Source organism: Papaver somniferum, chromosome 8 (assembly GCF_003573695.1).
Source record: "Papaver somniferum cultivar HN1 chromosome 8, ASM357369v1, whole genome shotgun sequence".
Taxonomy (NCBI): domain Eukaryota; kingdom Viridiplantae; phylum Streptophyta; class Magnoliopsida; order Ranunculales; family Papaveraceae; genus Papaver; species Papaver somniferum.
In genome coordinates, this window is record NC_039365.1 from 78,507,877 (window position 1) to 78,521,363 (window position 13,487).

Here is a 13,487-nt window from a genome sequence, read left to right on the forward strand (position 1 = left end):
TTTCTCTTTTTTTTTTCTCCATTCTACATTTATTATTGGCCGACTGTTGACAGCTCCCGCCCTCATATGAATACGACCAGTTGGTGCGGCACTACGCACCGCGCCCACATTCTATTGGACCCACTTGATCAAACACTGTCCCGACACGTGGTTTGTTCTCTGGGTCCTACCACCATCATCCACCACCCAATCCTCATTATTCTTCTTTTAACTCTCTAATCACACTGACAGTGTCTTTCCCATGCAACATTTACGAGCGCCATTTATATATAGAGACCAGTGAGTGGTTATGAACCTGAATTCACTTCACTGCTACTTCACTGGTTAACTACTGTTTTATAGGATCCACCGATGATAATCATTTGTACTAGTATGTTTCTTCTGTTACAGTAAATAAAAGATTGGATTAACTTAAACGAGTTTTTCTAAGGTTTAAGATTTCAAAGTGAATAACTGTTGAATTTTGTTTCTCTATCTCTCTCTCTCTCTCTCTCTCCAAGAAGAAGAAGAAGACTGTCGGTGTTTAATTCACAATAAATAGGATAGTCTGGGTAGTCAGAATTTTAATTTGTCAGCTGACAAAACTGGGTTTTTAGATTCCGGCATACTTGATTAGCCGGAGGAAAGCAAAGTCTTTTTTTCAGGTAACAATAAACCAAATTTAATCTTCTTAGTTTATATTCTTGAGCAATTTTTTTTTAGTCTGACTAAATTTGGAAGAAGAAAAACTACTTCAGTTGTCATGTAAGAGAATGAATATTTTTTACTTGGTTGCTATTTTTAGTTTATAATCTTAAATACTGAAATCTCTCAGATTTTCTTACTTTTGAGTTTTGACATAGAAACGGCAAAGTTTGAGTTAAACATGTGACTTCTATATACTTCAAATGCTATGATTGCTATATTTAGTTCTATTTTCAGTGCAGTTTCTAATAGACTGTATTTGACTTACTAATACTCTCCTCTGTTTTGATTCGTTCTTTTGTTTTTCCTGGTTGAACAGGATGTTCGACCCGAAAACGCGTGCATTCTTAAATGTGCTTATCATTCTATGTATTACACTGAAGACAAATGGGTTTTACGTAGGAATCACATACGTCGAAAATGCCATTGCAAAAGGAGCTGGTATAATAAAAATCTGTTACTTCAGTTTATGAATTGAATTCTGTTTTCACTCAAAACTAGCTAGCTAGTTCAGTCTAGCACTAACGAACTAATTATAGATGGGTTTCAACTTTCAAAAAAGATATGTACAGAGTTTTATGTTTCATTGCTGAAATTTTTGTAATACTAATTTTGTAATTGGATCCTGGGGAAATTTTGTGTCTAGTTTGTTTGGATGGCAGTCCACCAGCTTATCATATGGACAAAGGATTTGGCGCCGGAATTAACAATTGGCTTGTTCATATTGAGGTTTGTTCTTTAAATCCATCTACCTGTTTTTTAGTTCATAATGCAGAATTTTTATAAACCATACATGTCTTATATCGTTTGTCTACTGAAAGAGATCAGAACGAACATCAGTATGATTGTTTAAGAACTCGACTGACACCGGAGTTGCTCTCGACCCAACAGAAATAAACTTTTTGTAGTGACTATAGGCTAAAACTCAAGGGATAAGATGACCGTTTTGTTTTGACTATCTGAAGTAGTTTTTCTGCTTAACCAATGTTTCTTTCATTTTTTAAAGTTCACATTTTTTTTTTCTGATTCAGGGGGGAGGATGGTGCAACAATGCCACGACTTGCCTTGCACGTAAAAATAACCGTTTAGGTTCTTCAAAGCAAATGATTAAGCAAATTGCTTTTTCGGGTCTTTTGCATAACAAGGAAACATTCAACCCTGGTAAGACACTTCATGACTTCCTTTGGTACGCTTCTAGTTCATGGATCGGAATTTTCAAAATTCGGTGAGAATGCTCATATAAAACCTGAATTGTGCCAACGACTGAAACTCATTATTATGAATATATCCAGACTTCTATAACTGGAATAGGATTAAAGTCCGTTATTGTGATGGATCTTCATTTACCGGAGATGTTGAAGCAGTAGATCCAGTGAGTTATTCAACCTAAACTATGAACTTCAATTTTTGATTATAATAGGATCCGATCTGCTATTTTAGTAACGATTATCCATAAATTTTACCAGGCCACCAATCTTCACTACAGAGGAGGAAGGGTTTGGCTTGCTGTTATTGAGGATTTACTAGCGAAAGGGATGAAAAATGCTGAAAATGTATGTATAATCCTTTCTTCATTATTACGGCGTTTTTTTGGAGTGTTCTTAACCGAAATAACAGATTTTTTTTTTATTTTTTTTTTTCTGTAGGCCATTCTTTCTGGATGTTCCGCTGGTGGTTTAACTTCTATTCTTCATTGCGATAACTTCCGTGGCCTAATGCCAGCGAGTACCAAAGTAAAATGTCTTGCAGATGCTGGATATTTTATAAACACGTAAGCTCAAAATTAGTACACTATTCTTCTGTTAAAATCTTATTAGGGATCCATGATAAAAACATAATGAACTCACCGCTGCTGTTTTCTGGTCGGGCAATAACTGATCATTGCTGTAATTAGACAACTAATATCAAATAACATTGTGTTACAGGAAAGATCTTTCGGGTGCAATGCACATACAAGGGTTCTATGCCGACGTTGTGAAGACCCATGTAAGTTTTACGCTTAATCCTGTAAGGTGTCAAGTATGCACGATCGCCTCTGAACTGAAACTCGACCTGTTCAGTTTATTTCAATTTATTTCTCGAACCTAGCAGTTTTACCAAAGTTTAAATACATCTCCTTGTTCATCAATATGATATATTGAACCTCTTGCTATCATGTGTTTAGGGCTCAGCAAAGAATTTGCCTGTATCATGCACTTCAAAAGTGGATCCAAGTCTGGTGAGTGCACTTCGCTTTGATATGTTTTTTTTTTCAATCATTTCTTTCTCGGCCTAATCTAATAAATACCATTGCAGTGTTTTTTCCCCCAGTATGCCGCGCAACAGATCCGTACACCACTTTTTATATTAAATGCGGCCTATGATTCATGGCAGGTTGGTACTGCTAAATACCCATCTAATGTTTGTTTTGCACGCCACTGATACATGATTTTGCTTCATTTTGTTTAATAAAACTTCAGATAAAGAACATTTTGGCACCTGGTGTTTCTGATCCGCATGGAACTTGGCATTCCTGCAAGCTTGATATAAAGAATTGTTCTCCATCTCAAATCCAAACTATGCAAGGTAATGTCTGATTTTCTTTACGGTAATTAAAGTGTCTGTAACTGAACCTCCTCAATGTTTCTTCGCGAATTTCTTTTAGAAGTTTTGTTTCCCTTCTAAAATGCCGAAAACAGGTTTCAGGATGGAGTTTTTAAGTGCACTGGGACTACTAGGAAATTCTACGGTGAGGGGAGCATTCATAAACTCATGCTACGCTCATTGCCAATCAGAAATGCAGGAAACGTGGTTAAGAGATGATTCACCCGTATTGGACAAAAAGGTGACTACAATTCTTATGAATGAATGTTATTAGAACTCTATACACTATATTTTGCATTTTATATCTAATGAAACTTTATATTTTTGCAGCCAATTGCAAAGGCTATTGGAGACTGGTATTATGATCGGACTCCATTCGATAAGATTGATTGTCCGTACCCTTGTGACTCAACTTGTCACAATCGTATTTTTGAATAAAACAAAAATTCAAGAATATAATTGAAGGAATATGTATATGGGCGATTATTAATTATAGGATTAAATCACTTCAAAAATAAAAGAATTATCAAGGTAAAATCAATCTGTCATTACTGAATAATCAAGTCTTGGTAATAAGCAATTGCGTTTTATTTTCGTGCCTTGAATTATTGTTATTTATGTATGAATTTTTGATTAAATTGTTCAAGAAATATTAATATTTGTGATTTTTGTTAAATTTAATTTGTCTTCATGAGCAATTTCTTTAAATAAGTGGCACTGTTTTCTGTGGTTCAGAGATTGCTTGACTGACGGCTAAATTGGTGAAAACCTAAGCAAATGTACTTGTAACAAGATAACCGATCAAATCGTTAGAAAGAAACACTCTGAACGTCTAGATAAAATCGCCCTAATAATGAAGATAAAAATCGTTCTAATAGCGAAGAAATTATGAAAAACAACGAAATAAACCTTAAATCACCAAAAACAAAGAAATCTTTGCTCAGATCTAGCCCCTAAAGGACTAGATCTGAGCAAAGGAAGAAGAAATTGATGAGTTTTTCTCTAGGGTTTGAGAGGGGAAGAAAAGAATTTTTTTTTTTTTCTCTTTATGAGTCCTCATAAATATCAGGGGATCTACTATTGAGAATAAGCAATTGATTACTCATAAAGGTAAAATCAAACTGTCATTACTCAATAATCAAGTCTTGCTAATAAGCAATTGATTTTTGTTTTCTATCTTGCATTATTGTTATTTATGTATGAATTTCTGATTCAATTGTTCAAGCAATATTAATATTTGTAATTTTTGTTAAATTTATTCTATTTTCACGAGGAATTTCATTACATCTATGGCACTGTTTTGTGTGGTTCAGATTCAGAGATTGCTTGACTGACCGTTGAATTTGTGAAAACCTAAGCAAATATTTTATTGGAACATTATCTAAATATCCCTCAAAATTCACCTCTTAAAATATACCCTTATTCAATTCTTAAAAATACCCCTACTTTCTGAAAGTGGAAATAACTAGCACAAGTTGCTTTCAGAAGTGGACGCAACTAGCACAAGTTGTTTCTAGAAGTGGACGCAATTTGATACAAGTTGCTTCCAAACACCAAAAAAAAAAAATCACCCCTCGGAGGTATTTGTGCAAGGTCAACAAAAATTGAAGAGTATTTATTTGGCTAAATTGGGGCCTACGACTATAGGACAAAAAAGATCATTGAAAGGTAAAAAAGAACACCCCTTATCCAATTATTTTAAAAATGGCTAATTTACCCCTTGATCAATTAGCGTTAATCGGGTGATTAATTGATGTTTAATCAAATTAAACTAGAAACTAATTAATCTTGATTCTTCATCAAAACATGATTTTTTATTTTATTTTTTTTGAAAAAACTTGCCCAAAATCGGTGGATGTTCATGTTCAAATAAACCGATTGTAAGAATCGGTTTATAACACTTAGAACGTAGACCGATTGTAAAATTCAAGAATTTTTCTGTGATTTTTTTTCGCCAGAATTGATTTACATAAATGCCCATGTAAACCGATTGTGAACCTGGGCATTAATTTTTTCGACTGTTTTGCTCATAACTTCTTCGTCCGAAATCGGAATGACCTCATTCTTTTTGCGTTCAATTCAAAATTTCATGCTCTACAATATAAGGTTAAAAATTTGAAGATTTGTGCAAAAAATTCAAACATGGTTAATGAATCGGTTTATGTAGGTGTACCTTATCTACCGATTTTATGGAAGATGAATAACAATCGGTTAGTGTGGACCCTTAAGTCATCTGATTGTTGGCACAATCGAATTATTTAGAAATACATGTAATCCGATTCTAACCCAAAAAATATACAGAAAAAAGGGTTACAGAATCGGGCTATGTGGATATTAACATAGACCGATTCTGGTAAACCCAGAACTTTTTGATTTAAAAAAAATCGAATTTTGAGTGATTTCATGTTGTTAAAACCTAATTTAGAGGATTGGGTTGTTAGAAAAGTACTTGATTCGTGCCATTTGATTTTGATTTTATTTTGATTTGAGTTTTTAGTTGGAGATGGAGATGGAAATGAATTTGATTTTGATTTAAGTTTTTAGTTTTATGATTTTGATTTTAATTTTTGGTTTTTAATTTTATTAATTATTAGGATTTAATGGGGATACATTTGTATTATTAGTATTTGATAGAGGGTAAATTGGTAGTTTCATCTCTTAATTGGATAAATGGTGTTTTTTTTACCTTTCAATGACTTTTTTGTCCCGTAATCGTAGGCCCCAATTAATTGGCCTAGACCCCAATTTAGCCACTTATTTATAACATTCCCACAATTTGAATTTTGAAACAGCGCATGATTTCAAGACGTCAATTGATGAAATGATTGGCATACCCGTTCTATCTGGTTATTCTGCCAGTCCTCAAAAATTCCAAAGGATCTACTATTGAGATAACAATATAAAGGAAAATGCTCAAAAAAAATAAATGTAGTTACAATAAGTGAAAAAGACATGTGTAGTTGTGCTTGGTTATTATGAGGTAAACGCATGTGGTCTTTTTTCTAACTTCGTACTCTGGTATTGCTACAATTCAACCTAATACTAATTTCATTCAAGTTTGTCTCAAGATTCCCCTAAATACATTAGTCACCATTAACAAAAGTACATTCATTCACCTGTTGGAAACAATATTTATTAATTTTTTATTTTTAAAGTTTTTAACTAAATAAAAATAATTTTGTTTTCGTTGCGACTGAAGCTTATTAGTCCCACATCGTGGAGTTTCCACTTTTTAGTTGTTTTAAGAGACTATATAAACTTTTTAGTTCCACATCGGGGAGATCCTCATCTTAAGTTGTATTATTCCATTATATAAACAAATTTCTCTACTTTTATAAAATTGAATGGAAAGGGGTTTCTCTATATTTTAGAGAGACCCCTAAGAGAAAATATTTTATATTGATTTTTTTAGTTCGAGATTTTCCTTAAGGATTTTTTCGCAGTTGTCAAGCTCAAGTTGAGCATCTACTACATATGCTAGTAGTAGGGTGTTTTGGCTTGGACATATCCCGTTTCTCAGAATGCTCTAGAGAATCAAAGCTCATATTCTAATAGGAAGCGGCCCCACTTCCTCATTCAGATATGTGAGTTTCCATAAAGAGTGCTACTGCTACACCCCACGTCAATCTTAAATTAAAACTATAGAACTCATTAAGACTTCTTAAAAGTCATCCTTCACATGCAGTCACACTATCACAACAAATCACCATACGAGGGACAAAGAATGTCTTTCTCTTGATAGTGCATACTTTTAATCACCACAAAGTAGTTGTCTCATTCGAAACCTTGATCTTTGGATCTCTAGTCATCAAGGTTGAGTATCCTTCATGGAAATTTTATTGAGCTTCAGTCCCACCCCCTCGATGCAGCACTAACTATCTCTTTAGACAAACCTTTCGTCAAAGGATCTGCGATATTCTCTTTGGACTTTATCCAATCAATGGAAATAACGCCAATTGAGATTAATTATTTTTAGTTTTAGCTGTTTACAGCTTGGATAACACAATGCATAGATATAGCTGGCATAGGCCTATGCTAGAGAGGAATGTCTTCTAAAAAGCATTTTAGGCACTCGGCCCACTCTCGTGCTTTATCTTCTCAGATTCCATAATGGATTGAGCAATATATTTCTGTTCGGAAATCTTCCAAAAATAAACCCTCCTGCTAGAGTGAAAGCATATCCACTCGTAGACTTATACTCATCTGAGTCAACTATCCAGTTTGCATCACAAAGTCCCTCAAGAACAGCAAGATACCTTTCATAAATCAAACAAAAGGTAATAGGGTATTTTAGGTACCATAATACTCTACTAAGTGCATCTCAATGCTCTTTCTCTGGACTACAAGTATATCTACTTAACTTACTCACAATATAGGAATGTCGGACTCTTACAATTCATTAAATTCATCATACATCCTATAAATATTGAGTATTCAAGTTAAGATACTCCATTACCCTTATTTTTCTTGAGTTTACAAGAAGAATCGTATGGAGTACAAGCAGGCTTACAATCAGACTGATTGTATCTCTTGAACACAAATTCAACATAATGAGAACGACTAAGACTATGAATGTTAGATTATCTTCTAATCCTCATCCTAAGATTACATCAATAGGCCGTAAGTCTTTCAAGTCAACGTTCCCATTCAACGCAAGTTTTTAGTGGAATTAGTCACATCTATGAGCATACAATCACACATGCATCCTTAACAAGTTACTTGTAAATATACTTGTCAGATTCATTAAGTTAAATTCACTACTCATTATCACATGATTAAATTTTCCATGTTACTGTTTATGTGCTTATTTTAAAACCATACAATGATTTGTTCAACTTATAAAATTTCTCTTCACAACCTTTCACCAAAAAGTCCTTAGGTTGGTCGATGCAAATTTCTTTATCTAATTCACGGTTTTAGAAAAGCTGTCTTAACATCCATCTGATGTATTCCTAAGTTGTTTATGGAAGCTATAGAAATTAGCGTCTCAATGGAAGTAATTATCATCATGGGTGAATAGGAATCAAGGAAATCCATACCTTGTTTTAGTTTATACTTTATAGCCTTTAGCTACCAACCTAGCTTTAGATTTTTCCACATTTCCATCTACCTTATGTTTCCTCTTAAAGACTCATTTACATCCTATGGTCTTACTCCCTAGAGGTAAACCAGCAAGCTCTTAAGTCTGGTTCTGACGGACTGAGTCCATTTCACTAAATGAAGCTTTTTACCAGAATAGGGTTTCAGTAGATGTTATGGCTTCTTTACGAGTATGGAACTTAGACAAAGCTACACATATTATGAAGTCAGATCCATAAGAAGTCTCATTTCTAATCCTTTTACTTCTCTTAGGATCAACTCTACCTCATCTTTTTTTGAAGGTAAATTCTGACTACTTGAAAAGACATTTAGGAGGGGTAAAAACACGTCCCTAAGAGAGATAGGTTTCCAAATAAACATGTTCAAAGAACTCAAAATCCCTAGACTCCATAATAGTATTCATACCAATGTCAGAAAATCAGAACTCACAACCAAAAAATTATATGCAATAGGGTACTTAGGATACCTTATCTAAACGCCCCCCCACACTTTGACTTATGCATCAGAAGGTTGTCTATCTCTCCATACTCATATGGAGTTTTATCTGACCCTAGGATATAAAAAAAATTTAGAGGATGACCTCCCCTCATAAGTTGTCGTTTAATCCTTTGATCTACATGGCATATATCATCGCTTTAATGGTTCCGTTCTTACCACTATACCATTAGACTATGGTGAATAAGGTGGTGCAATCTCCTATATGAATTTCGTACTCTCCATCACGTTCAGACCTATTTTATTAGTGGTAACATATACTTCGCTTGAAATTTCAAGTTTATACTCTTAAGGCTTCTAAGGCATCATCCTTACCCCTGAGCAAGTATACAGGATAGTACCTCGTATAATCATCCATGAAAGTTATAAACCACCTTTTACCACCATAGTTTGGGTTGTTTCATGTCAACTAGGTCTAACTAAATTAATTCTGAGGGCTTAAAATTACTCTGAACAATTTTGATAAAAGGTTTTATAGCTTTTGATGGTGGTTTTTAGCTTAGGGTTAGAATTGTAAAACCTTATATCTGATGTGACGTCACTCTGTAAGGAAACGGAGCCATGAGTGTCAAACTCTTCATTGGCACATTTATTGAGAAACTCAATACTTTCTTATGAAATTTACCCAGAATGGTGCATGTAGCAACAATCCAGGCATTCTGTAAATTTTGGTACCTTGCCTACACTCAATTAATATAAGTTTCTTTGAATGCTTTCTGTGCTATGTTCCCCGGCTAAACCCTTAATGTTGATATGGCATGACAATTTGTGTTCACTCACAACAGAGTAGCACGAATTTCCAAATATCAAGGATAAGGTCTTTGCATAAGGTATTCAATCAGAAAGCATGCTGCTCTCTGGCAACGAACTTAAAATAACTATGTGTCAACACATAGAATTCTATGGTGTATTTGGAAAACAAGGGTTTCGTTTTTTTGGATCGGGTGAGTCGAGCTCCGAGGATCGGCGACAAACTCGGTGAAAATTTTCTTTTCGAATCTCGTTTTCAGTGCGTATTCAATCTTCTTCAGGTGAATTTGTTGTTTTAATTCTTACATCTTAATGGTTTCGAGTAGTATTTCAGGTGTTTTTAATGATTATATCATCTGAAAAACCTAATAAATTTGGAAGGGTAGGGATGAATAACCCTATTTTTGGATCTACTTATGGGAATGGTAATAATCAATCGGATGATGATAGTTCAAGTAAAACTCCATCGTTATACATCTCTGATGAGGAAATTGATGAAAGTATAAATGAATGGAAGTTTAGTTTGATTGGTAGATTTGATTTAATGAAATTAAAATTTGTTGCTGCAGTGGCATCACTTAAGAATCAATGGAAACTTACTGGTAATTGTCAAATGATTCCTTTGGGGAAAGGTTTTTTCATCATTAAATTGGATAATGAAGTTGATATGAGATATATTTGGAATGGGTATTGGATTGTGGAAACTCAAGTCTTAAAATGAAGAGAATGGGAGACTAATTTCAACCATGCAGCTTAGAAAATTACTACTGACTTTGTTTGGATAAATTTTCCTGGACTGCGAATGGAGTATTGGAAGGAAAAAATTATCATGGATTTTAGTGAAATATTTGGAAGAGCTATCAAGGTTGATGAAACAACTTTGAAAAATGAGGTAGGATACTATGCAAGTGTGCTTGTGGAGGTTGATCTGTCAAGGCATATTCCTAACCAAATTTTGGTAAAATCAAAGTATGACAACTTTACTCAAGAAGTGCAAATTCCTAATATACCAAAGTTCTGTAATCATTGTAAGATGGTAGGACATTGGGTGACTGAATGCAGATCAAATAGTGTTAATACACAACATGTCAAGGAGAAAGGAATGAAGGAGAGGAAACAATGGAGACCCAAAGTAAAAATTGTTGAAGGTTTTGATATTTGTTTCTCTGAGGCTGAAAAAGAAATGCAGAAAAATGTTGATAATCTTTTATTTGGTGAAGATGAAACAAATGGGGTTGTAATACCTCCAATAATTTCTTATGAGGAGCAGTTGGATAGTGCAATGGACAAGCAATTCACTCTTGACATCCAAAAGGATTTTCCTTTTCTTTCTGCTGAAAAATTAGTAAATGTTGCTTCTGTGACTTTTCAGACTATACATGAACCAGAGATAACAGATACTGGTGCAGTGGGGAATGAAGTGGTTAAAGAGATAATTTCAGATAGATAAAAGTGTACTAGTCATGGTGGTAAAATGAAAATATTTCCAAATAATTTCGACGATCTCAAACAAGGTACGACAATGTTTCAGTACCTTCGTTGTTTTAGGCCATTACATCAGTGCCTAGCCACTCTCCCCCTTAGAGATGGAGGTTTAGGCCTTTATACCATGGAAGACTCAGCACACTACTGCTTTGTGGATTCCTGGGCTCAAACTAAGAACTTGCAAGATAATATTTTGAGGAAAACTATAATTACTGGAACTAGCCCCATTTTTCAGTGCGCAAACGATAATTATTTACAAATTTGTGGCTCCTTCCCTTCCTCTTTCAACATCGTTGATACTGCCCCCCACCTAATGAGTACCTTGGAAGTTTCTTACTTCGATGCTGTTAAGAAAGAGATGCCGACAAAGTATTCTATGTATGAGCGCGACTTGTTTCTCTGGGAGTGTAAAAAAATCAAGCATGCACAAGACTATCTCTTGGCTATCCCTATTAGTGGTTTGAATCAAAACATTGGGCCATGACAGTTTGCTTTAGTGTTATGTTACTGTTTGGGTATCCCACTTTTTGAGGAAGGTAGTGTGTGTCCTTGTTATAAAAGAGGGATGGATATTTATGGTGATCACGCTTTACATTGTGCCCACTAAGTTGGTCTAAAGTTTCGTCATGACTTCATGCGTGATACTTTAGCTGATGCTTGCTACAGAGCAGGGGTGCCTGCTAGAAAAGAGATGTCTTTGGGTCTTTTAGATGATGATGGTTCCACCTTAAGACCCGCAGATATAATGGTCTACGACTGGAATAATGGTCAAGACACTTTCTTTAATGTTACTGGAGTTTCTCCCTTTGCCGGTGGTGGTGCACTTTTGCCTGGTCGTGCTATCTCTAATGCGGTTACCCGGAAACACAAGAAATATTTTGAAAAATGTAGATCTCAGGGATACAGTTTGGGGGTTTTGGCCTTTACCACTCTTGGAGAGCTCGGCGAGGATTTTATAGCTTTTTTGAAGAGACTCCGGTCCTACATAGCTAGCCATGACTTTAATGCGAAAGTTAGTAATTTTATTTTTCATAGAATTGGGGTTTTTATTGCGAAATGGATTGGTGCCCAGCTTGTTACTCGGTTACCAACCAACTCTCTTGTAATTGAGGATGATGACTAAGTAAAAAAATTAAATTTACCGAAAAATAAAAAATTTAAAAGATGTAGCAGAGGAATTGCAAGTTGATATTGGGTCAAGTACTTCTGTAGATGGCAATGGTAAAAATAAGATTATTGGAAGGAATACCAAAGGAAAGAATACAAAGCCTATTCCTAATATAACAACAAGGAAACAAGCAGCTTCAAGTAGTTCAGTTACCATTCAAGGTGTGAGAGGTCCTCTAACCTCTCAACCAAATTCTCATCAATGAAGGTACTATTTTGGAATCTCAGGGGCATTAAAAGATTAAGAGCCAGAGAGAAATTGAAAAGTTTAGTAAACCAGTTTTGTCCAGCTTTGGTGTGGATTGCTGAACCTAAAGTAAAAGTAAAAGGAAAATCTATCACTGACTTAAAGTTACCTGGTATGTGCAAGACAATAATTCATAATTATGTTCAAGGTGAAAACGCTAATATTTGGTTATTCTGGCATGTTTCTTTAGCTGATCCAATAGTAGTTTCTATAACTAAACAAGCAATAACAGTTGCAATTGGAGATGTTATGGTCATTGGTGTTCATGCTGATTGTTTGACTATTAATAGAAGGGAGCTTTGGGAAGAGTTGGTTGATTTAAGTGCAAGGGAATGTCCTTGGTTGGTGATTGGTGACTTTAATGTAGTTTTTACTAATGCAGAGAATAAGGGAGGTAGAAGACCTTTAAGAGTTGCCACTTAAGATTTTAGAGAATGTTTAGATGTATGCAAGTTAATGCAAGCTTCAAGATCAGGGATTCCGTTTTCTTGGTGTAATAATAGAGCTGGAAAAAAAAAGAATCTTATGTGACTTAGATAAAGCTTTTATCAATGTTAAGTGGATGGAATTACATGAAGGATGGAGTTATAAGGTTGGAAATAAAGGAGTTTCATATCATGGATCTTTATTAGGCTCTGTGGTTGGAATTCCAAAACCCACAATGTTCCTTTTAGATATCAAACTGTTTGGACTACTCATCCAAAGTTCTTAAATTTGATTAAGCAGTCTTGGGATCAACCTTGTGAAGGCAATGTAGCTTATATATTCATGCACAAGATAAAAAGATTCAAATAATGTGTGAAGTTGTGGAATTGGAATGTTTTTGGTGATCTGAAGAAAAAAGTTCAAACAACTGAGAAGGATGTTTTGAATGCCTCATTATTATCTGATGCAAATCCAGAAAATATTACACGTTTAAATGATTTGGTTACTGCCATAGGAAGAGAGGAGATAGCTGAACAGCAGTACAATAAAT

At 34.7% G+C, this 13,487-nt stretch overlaps 1 protein-coding gene across 1 annotated transcript; it reads left to right on the forward strand.

The window, feature by feature from the left end:
* The first annotated feature begins 273 nt into the window (after positions 1 to 273).
* Positions 274 to 3,943, forward strand: LOC113301690 (pectin acetylesterase 8-like). The gene is made up of 13 exons (XM_026550479.1): positions 274 to 644; positions 1,004 to 1,125; positions 1,331 to 1,413; positions 1,716 to 1,845; positions 1,977 to 2,056; positions 2,151 to 2,237; positions 2,331 to 2,455; positions 2,610 to 2,670; positions 2,849 to 2,902; positions 2,980 to 3,057; positions 3,144 to 3,249; positions 3,363 to 3,508; positions 3,598 to 3,943. The coding sequence occupies exons 2-13, from the start codon at positions 1,005 to 1,007 to the stop codon at positions 3,703 to 3,705; spliced, it is 1,179 nt and encodes a 392-aa protein (XP_026406264.1). The 5' UTR covers positions 274 to 644; position 1,004; the 3' UTR covers positions 3,706 to 3,943.
* Positions 3,944 to 13,487: the final 9,544 nt, after the last annotated feature.